The 22,339-nt window shown below is 37.4% G+C and overlaps 1 protein-coding gene across 1 annotated transcript in view; it reads right to left on the bottom strand.

Annotated features, from left to right (window-relative positions):
* Positions 1–4,516: 4,516 nt before the first annotated feature.
* The window catches only part of DDX1 (DEAD-box helicase 1), a 33,782-nt gene continuing 15,959 nt past the window's right edge, over positions 4,517–22,339 (bottom strand). The window contains exons 14-26 of the mRNA XM_060027071.1: positions 19,493–19,553; positions 16,320–16,418; positions 15,428–15,517; positions 14,511–14,699; positions 13,505–13,556; positions 11,670–11,816; positions 9,245–9,336; positions 7,451–7,523; positions 7,225–7,297; positions 7,099–7,141; positions 5,893–5,988; positions 5,519–5,639; positions 4,517–4,869 (exon numbers count right to left, since the gene is read on the bottom strand). Of these exons, the coding sequence (XP_059883054.1) occupies positions 4,739–4,869; positions 5,519–5,639; positions 5,893–5,988; positions 7,099–7,141; positions 7,225–7,297; positions 7,451–7,523; positions 9,245–9,336; positions 11,670–11,816; positions 13,505–13,556; positions 14,511–14,699; positions 15,428–15,517; positions 16,320–16,418; positions 19,493–19,553 (1,267 nt within the window). The 3' untranslated portion in view covers positions 4,517–4,738. The remainder of the gene's footprint in view (positions 4,870–5,518; positions 5,640–5,892; positions 5,989–7,098; positions 7,142–7,224; positions 7,298–7,450; positions 7,524–9,244; positions 9,337–11,669; positions 11,817–13,504; positions 13,557–14,510; positions 14,700–15,427; positions 15,518–16,319; positions 16,419–19,492; positions 19,554–22,339) is intronic.

Here is a 22,339-nt window from a genome sequence, read left to right on the forward strand (position 1 = left end):
GTGAGAGGCCCGCGTACCGCAAAAAAAAAAAAAAAAAGTTGTACAGTTCTTTCTATGTTGTTAATGTGAACGTCGGCCAGTACCACCCTTTCAGAAAGCAATCTGAAAATGACCCTGAAAAATCTTCATAAGCTTCACTGGTTTTAATTCAAGAATCCAGTTTCTAGGAATCCAGGTGAAGGAAACAATCCAAAAGATAGAACAAAGATGTTGACGGTAACACAGGACAACTGTAAACGGTGTAAATACCGTAAAATGTGGTATGAGCGCCTCTTATCTGCTGACTTTAGCTGAATGTTTAACATAATCCTGAGTGATGAGAATTATTTTCACCATTTTTATAAACAAAGAGACAGAAGCTTCGAGAGCTAAGGACCTCGCTTCAGTCACCTGCTAGTAGGGTCAGAGCCGGAATCGCATCCGGGCTTGACATCTGAGATTCACATCCTCTTCAGTTTCCCTCAAAGCTCATGAGTTACAGACCACAGCACTTTCAGTGGATTATGCAGCCATTAAAGTATTTATAACAAGAAAAATACTTACATTAAATGAAGATATAAAAATTGTACATATAGGTAAGATCTAAACTGTACACCAAAAAATGTACAGAAAAAAAGAAATGAGCCAAAATGTTATTTAGTGGTGACTTTCTCTGCGAGTGGGAATATAAGTAAAAAAGTAGGGAAGGGTGGGGATTACTCTAACCTGAAGTTCTCATTTCTGTTTATAATAGAAAAATATGTATTAAGAACCAGGTACAGAAAGGTTCTGGCAATCTATAACTAATTCCACTAGTTGGAGCCCTTTAGAATCAGTTCTCTTAAGGCAAACATCCCTAGGCAATGAAAGCATTTGGTCCTTCTGTTTAGTTTTCTATGTTCTCTCGGGTGGCTCTGTCCTAATAAGAGGCTCCCAGTATCTTCCAGATTAGCAATACAGTGGAGACACAACCCAGAGTTAGAGAAGCTCATTTAAGTTTATTCAAATTTGGATAGCAAAAAAAATTCCCCAAACACAAAACCACTCGTCACTATGAGAAGTATAATTCTAACAGAGCTTGAAGGTAGCTTTGAAGAGAATGAATGGTGAACAGAAGATGAGATGGTGACAAGGAGAATGTGCCGAGACTCATAAGACCTGAGGGCATGTCTATCAGGTGTTGAAGGTGGGGCCGGTCTAGGCATTTCTGTGCAGAGGGGAGACTGACAGTAAGAGATCTGTGAGTACACTCATAAATTCTTACACTATAACAGTAGGTAGAGCTGACTCTGTGAGTCGGAAATACTAACATTGGCTGGTTAATATTTTAACATTTTCTGGACCTTCAAGTGCCTCTAGTGTCTGTGTTAACTGGGGACGTAAACATACTGTGCCAGGCAGCCTCTGAGAGAGGGTGGCAGCTCTTCCACAAGGCCACCCAGGTTCCCTCTGTCTTACTGCTCTGCCACTCCCCAAGGATAACACTTTTCTAATGGTGAACACTGACTCACTAATACACCAGGTTCCAGCCTGAGAGGGGAGGGAAAGGGCAGGTGGAAGGACATGACACATCACCCATCTCACACCCCACTGACCAGCATCTGGGAGGGACCGTCTCCAGCCAGGTAATCCAGTACCAACTGAACCTCAGGAGGCTCCATTTCCAATAGGAAGGAGGGGCAGTGAGCATCTCTCACGGCTCAGTGACCACAACATAACCAGAATTTAACAATCATTCACATCCTTAGCATTAATCGGAGGCTGAACAATGGGCACCTGGAAGCAGGGACCCAGGGACTTCCCTGGCGGTCCAGTGGTTAGGACTCTGTGCTTCCACTGCAGGGGGCACAGGTTCAATCCTGGTCAGGGAACTAAGATCCCATGTCCCATGAGGCGTGGCCTAAAAAAAAATTTTTTTTAATTAATAAAATTTTTTTTTAAATAAAATGGAAGCAGGGACCCAGCATAAACGGAAGGATTCATGGTGATGTGAGTGGAAAGTCAGGTCTCCAGGCAACCCCTCCACTGGTCTGATTACATGTCACTTCCTCTTTTAAAAACTCCATTGCCTGAGTAACGACATTTAGACAGTACTTTGAGGAGAAAAACCAAATACCCCTCCACAGACTCCCAGCTCTATCTAGCATTCCTCTCTAACCTCCCCATTTGGACCTGAGAATCATCTTCCAAATGGAGACCCAAGAGTAAAAGCTTAAACTAGGAAACCCAGGTTCTGGTCCTGGTTCTACCAACTGGGCTGTGTGAACACATACTCCTGGAAACTCAGTTTCTGTACCTATAACACGAGAACATGAACAAGATCAGAAAGACCTCTTCCAGCTCTAATCGTTTTTTTTTTTTAATTTATTTAATGTTGGCTGCATTGGGTCTTTGTTGCTGCACGCAGGCTTTTCTCTAGTTGCAGCGAGCGGGGGTTACTCTTCATTGTGGTGTGAGGGCTTCTCATTGCAGTGGCTTCTCTTGCTGTGGAGCACGGGCTCTAGGTGCGCAGGATTCAGTAGTTGTGGCTTGCAGGCTCTAGAGCACAGGCTCAGTAGTTGTAGCGCACGGGCTTAGTTGCTCCACGGCATGTGGGATCTTCCCGGACCAGGGCTCGAACCTGTGTCCCCTGCATTGGCAGGCGTATTCTTAACCACTGTGCCACCAGGGAAACCCAGCTCTAATCTTAAATGCTCTAAATCTCAAGACTTTTCCTTGCCATTATGTCAATTCAAAACTTGTTTCTAAAGCAGTGATTAATAATGGGCATGAACACGGCAAGGAGCTCATCACATAGCTTTGAGATTGGTTATGGTAGTTCTAGGAAATCACCAAAGACAGTGGTCTAATTAATATGTATAAAATAGATAACTAATGAGAACATGCTGTATGGCACAGGGAACTTTACTCAGTGCTCTGTGGTGACCTAAATAGGAAGGAAATGCAAAAAAGAGGGGATATATGTATACATATAGATGATTCACTTTGCTGTACAGTAGGAACTAACACAACATTGTAAAGCAGCTATACCCCAATTAAAAAAAAAAGTTATGCCAAAGAAATATTATGCAAACATATGAATAACTATGTGTAAAACTGTTCTCGGTATTGTTGAAATTAGTGACAAATTGGATTTACCCTAAATATCCAGCAATAGAAGACTGTTAAAATAATATATGGAACACCTAAATAATAAAATACTATATAGCTATTAAATAATTTTTTTATAGAACTCTCTTTGCTTTATCTCTTGTTTTACTTTTGTATCAATATCTGGAAAATAATATACACAATGTTAAAAGTGTGTTTCTCTGGTGTTGGGATTTTGAGTAACTTTTATGTACTTCTTACTTACAGATAATGTATTATGTAAATTAAAAAAAACTATGTAATAAAAAAATAGAAAGATCACTAAATATATGGAAACTTATTCTTAATAGCTGCTAATTAAGAAAAGTCACAGGGCTTCCCTGGTGGCGCAGTGGTTGAGAGTCCGCCTGCTGATGCAGGGGACATGGGTTCGTGCCCCGGTCCGGGAAGATCCCACATGCCGCGGAGTGGCTGCTGAGCCTGCGCGTCCGGAGCCTGTGCTCCACAACGGGAGAGCCACAACAGTGAGAGGCCCCGCGTACCGCAAAAAAAAGTCACAGAAGTCACAAAAAAGAATTAATCTATTCTGTAAACCACCCCCCTTACTTGCTAAATAAAAGAAAAACTACTTGTTCTATGTAGTAGAAGTAAAACAAAAAAAAAGCAAAGACAGTGGTCTAGATATAAGTGGAAGAATGGAATCCTCATAATCATTTCACATAAACTATGACTCAATATACTAGGTAATGGTTTTCCCACTGCTTACACAGTGAATTTCACTCAAGATTTTGCTTGAAGAAAATATTTCAGTGCGAAAAGATTTAAAAACCATCATATAAGGAATTATAATAGCCTGTGCTATTAAGGAATCTCTAGGGTAAGAATAATTTTCCCAAAGATACTACTTTATAAATAAGAGTCAAAAGGTACAAAGCAACAATTCAATTGTATCTATATAAATTGTCCCTTTTCCTTCTGGTATTTTAGGCAAGAGGGTTTGAGGAAATGTATTTCAAAGAACGGCCTTTAAATTTAATTTTATGACCTAGAGGGACATTAGAATAGTTTTATCTTTACAGTATGTATCACCTGGAAAGAAAGGTTCTTAAAAAGAAGATAAACCTTCAGAAATACATCTTCACGGTCACCATCACCAAATCAGTCATCAGTCCTTAGACACAGAACCTTTTCTAAGTCCCTAAAAAACTCTAGGCCTCCAAACTAACCCAGCTGTCCTTCCACCTTAGGATCGTACACTTTTCTTTCATGCCACGACTCTTCTCTAGCTTCAACATATACCGAGGCGACCATGACCGTCTCAAGGCTGTCTCTATTTAGGACCACTTCTTGTGAAAATTCCACACAGGTCCTCTGCCGAATGCACATACCCATAAACTTTACTTCATAAACCCAGAGCTTCCTTGAAAAATGATGAAATAATTTTAAAATAAGACACAAACTTGCATGAAAATATAGTCATCAAATTTATTATTTTCATTAGGTTGCCATTCTATGAAGAATTCCTAAGACTGATGTTTCTTGACATGCAAGAGTTAGCGTTAACAGCTTAAGTTACTATAAATACTGCTGCTTGGAAGCAGTACAACTATTTTAGAGTTTTAAGACTATAGACTTCTATTATTCAAACCTTATTCAGTGAATGTTAAAATCAGAAGGTTCTGAACAGCTGGTTAGGAAGATAGCCAAGATGCAGGAAAGACGTCTGTGCCTCCTTTTCAAGGGCAGCCAGCTCTTGAACTGTAGGTGCCAAGATATCCACGTGGCCTTTATAGTTTCCACCTGTGTCACACACACGAATCACAGTGATGTGAGCGGCAGGCCTGGAATAACGTGTCAGCAATGCTTTGGCTCAATTACATCAACTTAAACGTTGCTCCTAGCGATAAAGAGGTACTACTGTGCAAGTTATCTACAAAAGAAACTGAGTTCTAAAAGTGTTATGTCAATTAAAATAAATGATTAGGCCTTCCTTACTAACAGCTGTCCCAATACCCCTACCAACTCCTCCCCTAGTCTCTTTTCCTTGGTTTAGAAACCACCAGTTTAGCCTGAATCTTTAAAAAATTTCCGGAATGAGCTAAGAGCATTGCAGGCAAAGGGAATAGATAGTATCCTGGGTTACCCCTTGTTCAAAATTACCATTATTCTCTTGTTTCCTAATAATTCCATAAATTTTCAACTACTCTTATGACATTAACACCTCAAGAGAAACAGCGAAGCTGCTGTCCATTCACATACAGATCACACAATAAGAAATGCTGCAAGACAAGTATGAATAAAGTGCTGTAAGACTGATAAGGAGGGAATGATTAATATGCTAAAAATATACACTAAACATAAGGAAATGAAATACTCTCTTCTTAAACTGAAGCTCAAAAAAGGGACACATTCACATTTAAAACAGTATTAAAAGTAATTCAAAGCTTACCACCAGCAGCTCTTTTTTGACCATAAGTAACTTTCCCATCAAATTCATCCACTGGTACCTTTATATCTGGCTCAACCTGCGAAATGGTACAGTTCAGATGTTCTTCTACCTCAGACAGCAACTAAGAAAGGGAGAGGAAATCGACAGAGTTGCGTTTTAACAGCATTAAATAAAACCAGGAAGGCTGTAATACTTAGTATAAATGGAAGTAAGATTTCTGAAGAGATGAACTCACAGGTTACAATTTATGAACTACCATAACATAATCACTCATTAATTCTCACAGTTCACAAATAGACAAGAGCTGATACATAACTTTTACAGATAAATGCAGTCTATTCCTACCAATTTTAATAAGACTCTGTGAGCCTTACCTGCATCTCATTGTACCATATGGTACAGCCACCATCTTCCTTGAGTCTTGTGTTGTAACACCCTTTTCCACGGCTGCTACATACGTGGTACCAAACCTACGAAGATTAACATGTACGGAGACTGAAACATGCTAGACATCTTTGTTCTCAGTTAGTTTTTTAACATTTTCTGTCCTCAGAGCACAAGAAAAATAGATTGCAGGTATGGTCTGTCATCCAGTTACTACCACTATTAGTAGCTCACTAACTAGGTCTTTTGAAAGAGTTCTTTTTGAAAGGAATCCAAAAGTTTTTCTAAAACAGATGTCAATTATAGAAAGGAATTCTCAGATAAAAATAATGAGAAAAGTAAATACTGGAGAATGCTATATCAAGATTAGTATCGAAAATGAAGTTCAAATGTTTTCTATAAGATATTTTTTAATTTTTTAAATAGATCTTTATTGGAGTATAATTGCTTCACAATAATGTGTTAGTTTCTGTTGTATACCAAAGTGAATCAGCCATATGCATACACATGTCCCCATGTCCCCTCCCTCTTGAGCCTCCCTCCCACCCTCCCTATCCCATCCCTCTAGGTCATCGCAAAGCACCGAGCTGATCCCCCTGTGCGATGCTGCTGCTTCCCTCCAGCCAACTATTTTACATTCGGTAGTGTGTATATGTCGATGCTACTCTCACTTCGCCCCAGCTTCGCCCCTCCCCGCCCGGTGTCCTCAAGTCCAGCCTCTACGTCTACATCTTTATTCCCGCCCTGCCACTAGGTTCATCAGTACCATAAAGCAAAGAGCAAAAAGCAAAATGAACAAGTAGTTTGGGGAATGAGTGTGTGGGAGTTCCTTACTCTTGCAGCTTTTCTGTAAATCTGTATCAAATTATTGTATCAATTTATATCAAAATAATAAGTTAACCCTCTCTCCCATAAAAAGTCTACCATGGCATGATGCCAGAGAGGGTTTAAATACTTTTCACTGAAAATTATATGAAAGCTATTAGGGAAAATTACATTTCATATTTTTCCTTTCTAAACTTCATCCTACTAGTCGTCCATTCAATGAATGAAGAGAAAAAGATGCCATTAAAAAGTTCATTTATATTCCATATGCAACTGAATTCAATGTAAATGAAAAAATCAAACTGCTTTCATTTCCAACATCTAAAATGACGACACAAACAATGAGTATAATACAGCACTGAAAAGATTACCTTCTCTTTTTCTGTTGCCACCAGGGAAATGGCCAGCCCCATCCTGAAAGATTTTAAAAGTCTTTATTAGACTTTATTCCTGAAGCACAGAAGCTTAAAAAGGACAAAAAAAAAATGACAGAGTACCTTTCAGCTCTTCCTACTCTGCCGATTCGATGGACGTAGTTTTGCTTTTCATCAGGCAAGGTGACATTTATAACTGTAAACAAAAGCAATTACTACCAATTGACAATAGTTCCTAAAATTTTCAAACATATGTGATGTTTGATGTTCTGAGTATTTCAAACATATTAAATGGTTTCCCTTGAATTCCATAAAATTCAAACTGCAAGCATAAAAACTTTCTTTTTACCATAAGGAACACCATGGATATCAATTCCTCTGGCGGCTACATCTGTGCAAATCAAGAATCTTACATCTCCTTTCTAAAGAGAACAGAGAGGAGAGAAAGGACTTTATTAGTATATATACTAAAAAAAAACCCCACAAATACCATCTTTCCACTAAATGAGACCTCTAACAACTAACGTATTCGTATCATATTAGCCGTCTAGTCATTCATAATTCACTGGAACAAGTACTGCACTTTTAAGTTGTAATTTGCTGAAATACGACATTTAAGGTGAATAAATCAATGACTGGATTCATCTGTGCTTTTTTCACATAAAAGTTCTTAAACCATTGCTAAAATTTGGCTTCATCTTTAGAGATCCTGACTGGTAATTCAAAACATAAGACAGAATAAAATGTAAAAAACATAAGCTTTACTTTTACCCTTGTATTAAAATAATTCAGAATACTAGATATTTTACCTCAAGGTTACACTTTTTGTGACAACAGATAAAATCCTAAAGAGACTGGGCCCCTGGTGTTCTCACCAAGAATATACCAATTAGCCATCAGATGTCATTTGTGCTGCAAGGCACAGCAAGGTTAGAGATTTGGAGGGGGTGAGGGGCATACTGACTTCTGGTCCAACAAAATGCCAGGATAGAGACGGGTGGCATAAATGCTGAAATGAGGCCATGTGATTTTTTTAAATTAATTAATTAAATTAATTTAAAAATTAATTTAATTATTATTTTTGGCTACGCTGGGCCTTCATTGCTGCGCGCAGGCTTCCTCTAGTTGCGGCGAGCGGGGGCTACTCTTTGTTGCGGTGCGCGGGCTTCTCATTGCGGGAGCTTCTCTTGTTGCGGAGCACGGGTTCTAGGTGCACAGGCTTCAGTGGTTGCAGCACATGGGCTCAGTAGTTGTGGCATGCGGGCCCTAGAGCATACGGGCTTCAGTAGTTGTGGCTCACAGGCTCTAGAGCACAGGCTCAGTAGTTGTGGCGCACGGGCTTAGTTGCTCCATGGCATGTGGGATCTTCCCTGACCAGGGCTCGAACCCATGTTCCCTGCCTTGGCAGGCAGATTCTTAACCACTGTGCCACCAGGGGAGTCCCCCGCTGTGATGTTTTAACATCCACACCAATTACGCTCAGCATGGAAACATAATCCAAAATTTTTAAGCCCAGTACTTCCTACCTCTTTTCATATTATGGGTCTGAGAGAAATGATATTTGTACTATACACTGGGTAAACACACTGTGATAAATGATGAGAATGCTTGTGGGTGGAGGCCACTGACCTTGAGTTCTATATGACTCAGCCCAACCCATCTACACCAAAAGCTATACAACCTGTTCATGAGCTGAAATCACTTAACTGTGACAGTCTACCCCAAATAATTCAAAATATATTTCATTCTACAAAACAGGTATTCTGATACCTGTCTGAATCTACAAATTAAGTTCCCTATGGGTATTGTTACAATTTATTAAAAAAAAAAAAAGCTCACAGACATGATTTAACTATCTAATGATACGTCTCTTAAAAATATCTACCCAAAAGAATTTAACTAAAACTTCCTTAAGTTGAAAATTCTTGTCAAGTAGTGTTGTGCTGATGGAGAACATGTAATTTACCATTTGACTGTTAAAGATGACAAAACCCTGCTGTGATGAGGACGTAACAATAGGGCAGAAGTATTTTGTAATTTCTAGGACAAGAATTGCTTTAACAATATTAACTGGAACTGATTAAAACTAGATACAACTCCCCTCTTACGTGTGAAGGAAATGCAGTCAACTAAGTATCAGTACCTTGAATCTTTCCAAGTTTTGCTTCCTCTCATGAGGCTTTCTGTCACCATGAAGACAAACACATGAGAACTGGTGCCCCTTTTTATCAGGTCCTAGTGAAAAGCACATTAAACAGTTAACCTTGGAAAAGGTGACGACTAAGACTATGTCAAAAAAACCAGTAACATTTAGACTACCAGCTGGGGTATAATTCTACGGAGATCTATACCCCAACTTGTCATAAACCATGGTTAACACAATTTCTGTCATAGGTGAAATACCCTTAAAATGAACTCCACGAGCACTAAAACTGATTTGCTCTGAAGGACATTTTAAGTAACCTTTCCCAAACTGCAGTGGTAGTTTCTGCGTACACCGGGAACCTCACCTAACCCATGTAAAGCGAAGAACCAAAACGTAAACAAAAGAGATTATTCTTGGAAGAAGCAAAACAGGCATCAGGAAGTTCATGCCCTTACTAAAAGGCCGCGATCACAAGCCTGCCCTCCTCGAGGTATTCTAAACAACTTAGTTATCTGGTTTCTTGGCCAAAGCAGATTAGAAGCAGCAAACTGGAAGGATGGAGAAGTGGTATTTTAGAGGCGAGTGCAGTGGTAGCCAATCCTAAAAAAGAAAGTCTTCAAGTAGACACAGTAACAAAAAGCAGTGCAGTTCAGACCAGAGCAGTAATAGTCACTGTGAGAATTCTTTCCATTTTGCTATATGTTTGAGAATAAGTGTTGGGAAAATAGATAAAGTAAAAATAACCATTAACATTGACTATACTTGCTTTACCACATATCTATCCATCCCTCTATCCCTCTATCAACTCACTTCTATATTTCTGAAGCATTTCAAGGTAAACTGCAGGTATCAGTACACAGTTCAACATGCATATCATTAAGTAGAGTGCAGTATTTGTTCAGGTTTTTTCTCTTGTTGACGTTAAAGTTACATACAGGGAAATGTACAAATCTTAAGGGCACATTTTCTGAGCTTGGACAAATGCATACACCCATGTAGCCCAAAGCCCTATTAAGATACAGAACACGAATACCATCCACCAAGTACCTTCACGCCCTTTTTCCCAGTTATCCACGCTCCCACCTTCCTGGGGACAACCACTGTTGTGGTTTTTCTCTCATCGTAGATTAGTTCTGGCTCTTCTAGAACTTCACACAAATCGAATCAGACAGCCTGTACTCTTGTGTAAGAATTCTGTCATTCAGCATAATGCTTCTGAGATTCACCCACCATTTTTGGGCCCATCAGCAGTCCATGCCTGTTCAGTGCTGAGTAGCAGGTATTCCACTGTACAGATATTTTGCATTTTGTTTAGCCATTCTCCTATTAATGGCCTCTTAGTGTACAGTTTGGGGCCATTATAAATGAAGTGCTATGACCATCTTGCACACATCTTTCTTCAATATATATTCTCACTTACCTTGAGCCAATACTTAGGAGCTGAATTGCTAGGCCATAAGACAGCAATGTTTAATTTTATAAAAAACTGTAAGACCTTTTGCCTAAGTGACTGTACTTCAACAATGTATGAGCTCCGGTTTCTCCATATCCTCACCAAAATTTGGTGTTTTAAGTATTTTTGATCTAGTCACCCTGAGTGTACAATTGTATTACATTGTGGTTTTATTTTGCATTTCTCTAATGACTGATTATACTGAACATTCTCTCAGGTTAGTTTATATCTTTAACATTAATTATGAGGAGCATAAAATTATAATCATTATATCTTCATTGTAGATTGAATATTTTATTACATAGTGACCCTTTTTATTTCTAGTAATATTTTTGCCTTAAAGTCTATGACATCTCCATTAATACAGTTAGACCAACTTTCTTTTAATTAATCTTTTAACTGACACATACATATATTTTTTCGTTCCCCTTCCTTTCAATCTGTCCATGTCCTCAGGTTTTAGGTATGTTTCTTGTAAACAACATACAGCTATACTTTATCCAGTCTAACAATCTATGCTCTTCATCAGAAGACTTCAGTCCACTGATAAATACTATAGTGTTTATCCATACGCTCAGATTTTTCCACCAGCCGTTATTACTCTATAATTTCCAACTGCTCTGCTTTTTCTCATTTTCCCCCCTTCCTTTCTTACCTTTTTTTTAGATTAAGGTTTTTTTTTCTCAGTTATTGATTTAGAAGATATACATTCTATTATTTAATGATTACACTTGAAATTTTAACATTAATCAAAAACTTTACCCTTCTTCCAAATGATACAAGGGCCTTGGAATGCTGTGATTCATCTTCACTGTAGTGAAACTGTACCTATGTGGAAAATTGTCTCACTGTCTTTCCTACATCGTTGCTTTAAAATCTGGGCATCCACGCTACACTGCATCAACATGAGACTAACAATCTATTAAGTGAGAAAATAAACACAATTTATTTCAAGTGAGGAAACATTACCTCCTCCTTGTTGCATAAAATACTGCTCCAAGTTATCACAGTCGATTTTGGTTCTACAGAAAATGATTGCTTGATCCATCTTGTGTTCCTTGATTGCTCGGACAGCATACTCCCCCTTCAGGATTTTAATAGCTTCAGACCACATCTCTTGAGTAACACAATAACAACGAAAAAGAAAAAACAGAATTTTAATCTGAAATTGTCACGAACACACATAATTACAGACTTACTGCTTCACTCACCTAAAAATCTCTACTTTAATACAGGTATTATAGACAAAACCAAGAAATAAAAAGATAGGGTGAAATGGTGAGATAATCCACTTGCTCATTTATTTTTGTTTCTCTTAATGTTTTTTATGCCAGTTTATGGGATACCAAAACACCTATAACCATACCTCTTATAAGGGAAAATGCACATGTACAAACACACACACACACAAATAAACAGAAATACATACCCACAGCAAAACTTTGTTCCTACCTCTCATTGAGAACTAATCATATTCTGCCTTGCATTAACTTCCCTAAATGCTCAATAAATGTTTACTCAATTACTTTAACCTCTTTAAAAAATAATAAATGTACTTTCTAAATCAATCTGAACACCAGAAAGTTCAAACGTCACTCTATGAAGTAAATATTTTACGTCAAACCTAGTTAGTAACTTCTTAGTTGCCATCCTCCAAATGTCTATTTTTCAGTGTGAAGCTGGGCTATAGTTACTCTACCATCATATAATGCAAAATTTTAATTTTGTAATCCAACATATTTCTAAGGTCTCTCTAGTCGTCTCTAATTGTAGTAAAAACTACGCAAAACTTTTACAAGGAAAAATATATGAGGCAGTAAAAAATTTTTATTTTATAAAATGCATTCCCAAACAGCGGGATGATTGATACATTATTATTCTGACTATCAGTGTCTGCTCCTCTCCAACAATAAGGCTGGCTGAGCATACACCTCCTAAATTTGGAGCTACACATAAATCTGAGTTCAAAGGAACCGTCTTTAATCAAAATTTCAGATAATTCACCTTTTAGGTACTTGTTAAAAATCTACCAATGAATCCAACTATGAACAAAATGCAGTCTAACCCTTGCCAATGATCCACTTGAGACATGTGATATCAGACATGTGGCCTAATGGGTTTCAGATCTCTTCTAGGTTCTCTAAACACTATCCTTGTATCATGCTGGATCTTCATATATCTTTGAAATATTATGTACCTGATACAAACTGTCTCAATTCTGCATAGAAGTATCTTCATTGACTCAATTAATTTTAGGCTCTTTCAAAATTGATAAATATTTAATGATATGGAGTTTCAGTATGGGAAGATAAAATCGTTCCGGAGATGGATAGCGGTGACGACTGCACAGTAGGCATGTGCTCAATGCTACTGAATTGTACACTTACGCACAAAAAGAACCATCTCAGGATCACTTCTGTATCTTTCACAGGGTTGTAGCTAAAGACATGTCCCTTTGTTACCCAATTGCCAGATATGAAGAATCTACATGACATTTCTCTTGGCATCCAGGGCTAAAATACAACCTGTAGCCAGAGAAATTTGCTGGCTTCCTGGAAAAATGAGAACTGTATAATCCAAAGTATTTGTGATTTGGATGCCAGGAGACTAATACCTTAAATTCAGTGATTAATATTCCTCTAAGCTGACTGATATCAGCTTTCCCCCCATTTTTAAATTATTTTTGTTCCTTGTATTTTCAGATTTCCTGTTCCTTCATGAGAGGAGACAGGGCACACGTTCGGTACAACAGATCAATTCGTTTTCAAAATCTTTCCACGATTTTATTGACTCTTCTAACTCACCTGGACTGTTTGCACCAGGTCTTGTATTATCTTTTGCATGTACTTCATCAGTCTGTCAAAAGGAAAGGATAAAACAGAAGTGGGGAAGGGTTAAGTAATGATTCAGAACAGGTACCTTTTTATAAAGGGAGAACTGTATCTAACTTTAGATTGCATTTCAGACATACACCTTTATAATCTATAGGCAAAACCATTCTTCAGATTCAGAAAAACCCTTCATTATTATTTTTTTTAATTTTTGTTTATTTTTGGCTGCATTGGGTCTTTGTTGCTTCAGGTGGGTTTTCTCTAGTTGCGGCAAGTGGGGGCTACTCTTCATTAGGGTGGCTTCTCTTGTTGCGGAGCACGGGCTCCAGAGCGCAGGCTCAGTAGTTGTGGCGCACGGGCTTAGTTGCTCTGCGGCATGTGGGACCTTCCCGGACCAGGGCTCGAACCTGTGTCCCCTGCACTAGCAGACAGATTCTTAACCGCTGTGCCACCAGGGAAGCCCAGAAAAACCCTTTAGTAATTATAGGTCTAAGGCTAATCAATTTTAAATATAATAATAAAAAATCGAAGGTGGTTTTCAAAACATTGTGTATTTAGAATAAGCATACCCTTATTATATAAAGGTAAATCTAACAATGGTGAAAAAGTGAGATGATGGACTCATGAAACTGATATTTAGAAAAATAAGGCACATCAAGAAGACTCTAAAATGCTACTAAAAATGGAAATCATTATATCAGAAATTAGCCCTAGATATACACAGGTAATCCTATTTATTTACAAAACCTAAGTCAAGAAAGATGATTACAGAAGTAACTTTATACAGAGAGAAAAGTAAAGTACGAGCCCATCACTTATTCCATACCTAACAGACCTAAACTCTTCTGGTCAACGTGCCAGACTTCTCTTTTCTTAAAGGTACAATGTCTGGTTGCTTTAAGCATCATGAAGAGCTCAAGGTTAAACTAGTTTATGAATGCTTTACTCTACACAAATGTGAACGTTATAAAGTACTTACCCTAATGTGGTTTTTCCCAAGCCTTTCCCAGATTCTGTCAGCTTTGGGATTCACTGGGACAACAACATGGTGGACAGTATCTGGAACAGAATCTTCTCCTTTCAAATCAACCCAGGTGGGAAAGTGCATGATCTTCTCAGACAGTTTCTTCACATCAAAAGAGTGCAAAGTGGCTGAGCAAACAATCACCTAAGAATAGAAAAACCAAAATTTAGATAAGCTTTTATAATAATAATGATTCTAGCATATGAATACAGATGTGGGGCACGAAGTATGCTAACCCTGGAATCTAAGACAAGTTCAATACCTGACTCTGTAGCAACAACTAGTGGTGTGACTTTGGGCAGGTTAATCTCTCTGAGCTTCAGTCCCCTCACTTGCCACAGAAATCATGCCATCTATTCCTCAAGGTCCTACAAAAACTAAGTAAAATGAAAAGGTTTTTAAAAATCTAAAGCCATAAACTTGTCCCCTTCTCTTAAAAGCCTCTCCTCTTGAATTCTTCCTAAGAAAACAGAATGAGAAAGAGTAATATTTTAAGAAATAATTACTAAGGAAATAACTGTTTTTCTACAGTTCAAGACATTTCTCCTTCAAAGAGGAAGCAGTACTCAGAGTCTTGAATATAAACCCTAAATGCTCTGTAGAAAACAAAAATAACGATTAAGAATTTTTTACTTATAGTCTTCTGTTACACCTAAGTAATTTCCTTAAATTCTCTTCACCTTTATTTCTAAAAGCAGCTCATAAGACTGTTTCCTTTGTGTGTACTACTTAATCAGTTAATGAAGAAAATGTTTCATACAGCAGTTAACATAATCAGAAGACACTAAAATGTGAATGTAAAACAAAAAAAGTAAGCATGAATACGTAACAATTGTCTACATGTATTTTAAGATGCATTGGTTATTTCATACCTGAAGTCTTTTTCCATCAGAGGTAATCTGAGGAATCTGATTGTGAATCCTATTTATAAAATCAGAGTAACCTTGAGAAAGAAGCCCATCCTGCGTAAGAAGCAAAGAAGAACATAAGTTTTGTAATCAGTATCTAAATCTTTCTTTTCTAAATCAATTGCAAAATATAAGATAAAGAAACTAATTCATACATATCTCCATACTTTCAAAGTAATTATTTTCTACTGGATATTTAAAGGCAAGTTGTAAATTCAACTTTAAAGCCCATGTGACTATAATATGAAAAAGCTGACAATAAATAACTCAAAAACCATACTCTGGTATTCTAAAATGAATACAAGAGTTAATAACTCCCACATCTCCTTCAGAATACGACTCTAATATGAGAAAGCAAAGACCTTCAATGTTGAAAAACTACCTCATCTTGAAAATAACTTGGAACTATATCTCAAGAGCCCAAAACATATTAATGTAATTTGTAATGTGTAAAAAAAAAAAAAAAATGTTATGTACAAACAAGATAACTATTTGGAGTACAAAACAAACCTACATGTCTAGTAATAAGGGTGGTTAAATAAGCCACGAAGTGTGCATATGAGAGACCATTAGACAGCCTTTAAAAATTGTTCATAAATAATGACATGAAATACTTATGTACCATATTTTTCTAAAAAAGATTTCCCAGATTCTAAATAGCCTGATTGCAACTACATAAAATAGTATTTACTGTAATTATAAGCAGTGAATGAAAATACACCAAACTGGTAACTATGTTTCTCTCTAGGGATTGGGATCATGACTAAATTGTGTTTTTTCTTCACCATTTCACATAGTTTATCCCCCAAAACATAAGCAAATTTTTTTTTAAAAGCATGAGTATATTTCAACATACAGCTTCATCCAGGACCAGGAATCTAACTTGGGATAAGTTCAGCTTTCCAGTTGACACCAAATCATCCAGTCTTCCTGGAGTGCCAACAACTATATCTACCTAAAAAATATCCAAAAAAAGCACCTTAAGAAAACTGAAGAACTATTGTAATCACCTTAGAATAGCAACCAACAATGGTCTACTTACAATGAAAACATGCATATTGAAGTAGTCATAGTCAGCTGTAAATGTGCGAAACAGGAGTTCTAGATAATGCTGTATTATTAAACTTATACCTGCTTTGAAATTAATGCGAAGACTCTGGCAACTGATTGTAACATTTTAACCTGTTATAGACAGTCTAGTATATAAAATTTGTTTTCCAAGTGAAAAATCAAATGAATTTATAGGAACTCTGAAATTAAACCAGGACCCAAATCCCAGCTCCACCATTACCCAGCTGTGTGACCTCAAGCTACTTAATCTCTTCTAGTTTCAATTTTCTCATTTTTTAAATGGGTAACATTTTCTGCTTTGCAAGACGGTTGTGATAATTAAGAGATCAGATATGTAGTGCATTTGATGCCCAGTGTGCCAGGTGCTTGATAAATTTGGTTATAATTAATAATGAAGATGACCTAATCCAGGAAAAACAGCAATAATGACTACTTGTCAAGGGCTTATAATGAACATGTGCTGTGCTAACCTTTTACAGGTATTATATCATTTCATGTTACCGCTAAGGAAAACACTACTATTATTAGTCCTGTTTTTAAATGAGGAGACTGAAGTTTAGAATTCTAAAGTCATAAGAACTTAGATGATACAGCTAGTAACTGGGATTCAAACTCAAAGTCCAAACACGAGAAAAGGTCTAATTCAAGTAAGAACAAGTTTTATTTAGCTTTTTATTATAAAAATTTTAAGACATCTACAAAGAGAATAGGAGCCGCCAATGCCAGGACACCCGATTAACCACATTTTCCATTTTCACACACACACCTTTTAATCAAGTCCATGGTATAGTGATTAGGAACATAGGCTTTGAAGTAAGTTCCACCTATGAGTTGTAAGATCTGGGGCAAATTACTTAATATTTGGTATAAGCCCTCTTCCTGACCTGTAAAAATGGGGAAGAGGACCATCACAAAGGGCTATTGTGGGAACTGAATGAGAAAATGTATGTAATGCACTTAGCAGGGCCTGGCCCATTTCTAGAAGGTAATCAATAAAGGACAAATATTTCTAAAGTGTGTATATGGAGGTATGTGTGTGAGCACAATAAGGTATTATATAAAATCATTCAATAAATCAGACAATTCAAAACTTCTACTCTTTATCAACAGGCATAAAAAATGACTTCTTTTTCACTTGTGTTCTCCACTCTAGACTAAAACCGTAACTATCTCCTAACAAATTCATCACTATAGTCTCATTACTTCAATATCTCACCCCTTGAAAAACTGAAAAAGTACTGTGCTGAATGGACTTTTAATTTGATCCAGTAGAAGGCATTTAAACTCCCATAAAAAGTGAAAGACATTTCTGAAGCTATTGTTTCAACTATGTTGATAACTGTAAGCAAGTCTCAGTTCAATCTAGAAAATACTGTCTGAAAATAAAACCCACTCAATGTATTAAGAATGTACTATGTGCCAAGCACTGTGCTGGACACAGCAGTGAATACAATACCACTCTGGTTCTGTGGGTAACGTCTCTTTACCAAAGGATTCTAACCCACTGTGCGAGTTTCCTCCCTCCTCAATTTCAGCAGGTAGTCAGCATGAAAACAGAAACTCGGTCTCTCAGGTTTAAAAACAAAAAGTCAAATTGGAAAAGCCTGAGAGAAATAGCTATATGACTTGGATAATGGCTCCAATCCAACCACTTCTTCAGGCCTAACTGCACATGTTGCATAACTGTGCAACTTTAAAAGATTAAAAAAATTACATAGTTCTATTCTCTGACTCCAAAGCTGACTTCTGCCTGTAGCATAAGACGTAACACAGGGCTAAGGGTGCCAGAGGATGGTGGGAGATAACAGAAGTAGACAATGTAAGATGCAAGGAAGAGCAGAAAGAGAATATATTACATCCCCTAAGTAGAATGGAACTGAATCCTGCCAGGAAAGCTATGGAATAACACTCCCTTTACTTTGCCATTAGCTTCAGCCAGTACCAAATTTTAGATCTGCCTGGCAAAAGCAGATCGAATTCCCTAAAAGCTCCGGAGCTGGACAACGTAAGTTAAGAAACTTAATAACTTACGTGGAAAATGAATTGGGGTTTGAGGAACCAAGATAGGGAATGAACATATTAAATCTCTCTTATAACCATTAAAATATAGCAAATCAAATAAGAACATAACAAAGCTATGTTACTATCTTAGAATAGTATTAAGTACAGTAATGATTCCTTGCTCTTGATATGCCACACCAAGTCAAATCAAAACCATTCAGCCTGAAATTTCATTTGACAGCAGCACCAAGGCAACTGAGGGGAGAACATATTTGCTCACCGTAACTCAGTATCAAGCAGTTTAGATTAAATGATAAAATGTTTAGGGAAGGAAATGAAAGAGAAGTTTGTAAGGACAAAGTTACTTCATACATACAAAATATTTTATGAAGTTCTACCTGTACCTGAACTGACAGGCAGTTAAGAGTTTCCCAAACTTCTTCCCCAGTAATGAGGATCACAGTCCGAGCTTCGTCCTCGGTAACAGCACAGCCTTTAAGACTTCCCCTTACACAAATCTGAACTCATCTCCCCTCCTACTAGAACCACTGCCTTACCATCCTTCAGCCCTCCCAAGGATCACTGCCAAAACTACCTTCTCTGCAATCCACCTTATCTCTATTTCTATTCTTAACTCCAGCTGCTTCTTTTTCAATTATCCCCAGAGGAAATAACTAAATGCATGAAAATGCGAAGGAAATTCGCAGGTGCTCAAAAGATAAACCAAAAAAAATTCACATATGTTGGAATTTTGCATGAGGTGTTTGGAAGAAACTACCATGCTGTACACTTTGGGAAAAGGAAAGGCATAATTGTAAGATATTTTTGAACATACATACACTCTTTTGAACTTGTTTAATTTCAGCCTCATTTGACTTTTCTTGAAACACAGCAGAACTATATTGCCAAAATGACAACACATAGTGTTACTTTTTAAAAATTAAAAGTACAACTTACCCCATTATCCAAAACAGAGAGCTGATCCCGTGCTGCAACACCTCCAATTATCAGAAGCTCCCTGAAATAAATACCAGAATAATAACGTAGAAAAGGATTAAAGCCTGCTTTATTGTTTGTTTTTTTTCAGTTTTGGGGAGGTGGATATTACAACTGAATAACTGAGAAAGAATCTACAATGAAGGTCTGGAGAAGGAAAGAGACAAGGCACTTCATTTCCAGGAGCTACATAAAATGTTAACGCACGGTAAAGCAACTGAGGAGAATGCGAAAGCTTGGAGCCCAGAAAACATCAGTCCTCATCTATACATCTTTCTATATTAGGATAATTCCAGGTACCCCAAACTCTGGTTTCAGTCAATCTTTATAGACACATGTGGTTGTACGTGTATAAAATATATACTCTGAAAGAATATATAAATATTAATTTTTAAAAGTTGCCTCCAGGTTGATAACCAAAAACTGGGGAATGGGGTGAAAGGAGACTTACTTTTCACAGAATATCCTTTTGTGTTTGAATTTTTCTCACTCCAAATACTTCTAAAAAATACGTTTAGATTAAAAAAGATTACTTTGGGACTTCCCTGGCAGTCCAGTGGTTAAGAATCCACCTCCCAATGCAGGGGACGCGGGTTCGATCTCTGGTTCGGAAACTAAGATCCCACAAGCCGCAGGGCAACTAAGCCTGCATGCCACAACTACTGAGCACGTGGGCCACAACTAGAGAGCCCGCATGTCACAACTACAGAGCCCACGTGCCACAACTAGAGAGAAGCCCGTGCGCTGCAACAAGGAGCCTGCGCACCACAACAGAGATCCTGTGTACCACAACTAAGACCTGACGCAGCCAAAAATAAATAATAAAATATACTCTAAAAAAAAAAGCTTTATGCCAAGACAATTCTATGGGGGGAAAGAACAGTCTTTTCAACAAATGGTGCTAGAACAAATAGATATGCACGTGCAAATGAATGAAGTTAAACCTCTTCTTTAGGTCACACATAAAAATTAATACAAAATGAATCACAGACCTAAATATAAGACTTAAAACTACAAAACTCTTAGAAGAAAACGTAGGAGTAAATCTTCATGATCTTGGGTTAGGCAAAGTCCCTTACAACACCAAAAGATGAACAAACAAAAAAGCAACAGATGAAAAAATAAACTGGACTTCATCAAAATTAAAAACTTTTGTACTTCAAAGGACACTACCAAGAAAGTGAAAAAGCCCACAGAATCACAGAATGAGAGAAAATATTTGCAAATTATATATAATTAATCATAATACTACATGTATATATCTTACAACTCAACAATAAAAAGACAAATAACCCAATTGAAAAATGGGCAAAGAATCTGAACAGACTTTATAAATGGCCAGTAAGCACATGAAAAGATGTTCAACACGATTAGCTATTAGGGAAATACAAACTCAAACCACAATAAGATACCACTTCACACCCATTAGGAGGGCTATAACTGTAAGGACAGATAATAAAGTGAGGATGTGGAGAAACTGGAACCCTCACACATTACTAGTAGAAATGTAAAATAGTGTTGTCACTTTGGAAAACAGTTGCGTGGTTCCTGAAGATGTTAAACATGAAGCTACTATATGATCCAGCAATTCCACTCCTGGATGTATATTCAGGAGAAACGGAAATGTACGTCCACACAAAAGTCTATACACTAATGTTCACAGCACAGTAGCCAAAAAGTGGAAACAACCCAAACATCCATCGACTAATGAGTGGACTAATAAATATGTGGTAAATGTATACAATGGAATACTTTTGGGCAATAAAAAGGAACTAAGTACTGACACATGCTACAACACTGATGAACTTGAAAAACATTATGGTAAATGAGAGAAGCCAGTCATGAAACAGCACACATTGTCCAATTCCATTTATATAAAATGTCCAAAACAGGCAATTCTATATATGGAAAAGAGATCAGTGGCTGCCCAGGGATAGGAAGATGTGAGGGAAATGGGAGTGACTGCTAAAAGGTAGCGTTTCTTTTGAGGGTGATGAAGACGTTCCAAAATTGGTTTTGGTGGTCGCGCAATTCTGTGAACATAATAAAAACTAAAACAACCTGTACACTTTAAAGAGTGAATCGTATATGTGCATTATATCTCACTATAGCTATTCACAAAAAGATTGTCTCTTTTTTATAAATAGCAGACAAAATTACTTCCTGAGGCAGCCAGACAACTTTCAATCAGAAGTAGCTATCAACTATCTTCATCTATTAATTTTACTCTTATTTAATCAGTCATTTAAAAAATACCATAAAATACCGGGAAAGTGGGTGATGTTGACACTGAGTCTCATAAATTCTATGACTGATGAAAAGAAACAGCTTCATGGTTGCCTACTGTCATCTTAAGCGATTTATAGTGTTTAAAGAAAAAAAAAAAGCTTTCTAGTCTGTGAATGTCCATTACCTTGGCATAGTCCTTCACCACCTACCGCTAGAGCCATGTTGCCTAAATCCGGTAACGCCAGATGCCAGACTGGCTACTTAAGAATCACCTGGAAGAGGTGGCATTCTTCCTTAAAAAACAAAGAGCTCCAATTCCTATTCCCTGGAAAATCTGAGTCAGTATATACAGAAGAGGGACCAATAAATCTGTATTTTTAAATAAGGTCCCTTAGTTCCCAGGTTTGGTAACTATGGTCCTAAATCTATCATTTCTTCTATAAAACTTTACTCTTATCCACTTTCCTAATCAGATACATTTGTTTCTACAAATTTAGCAGAAAACTACACATACACGTAACAATCTATGCTTGTGTGCAAAGCACCGTAGGGTTGAGGAATATAAAAGACCAGCCCCTG

Source organism: Delphinus delphis, chromosome 12, assembly GCF_949987515.2.
Source record: "Delphinus delphis chromosome 12, mDelDel1.2, whole genome shotgun sequence".
NCBI lineage: Eukaryota > Metazoa > Chordata > Mammalia > Artiodactyla > Delphinidae > Delphinus > Delphinus delphis.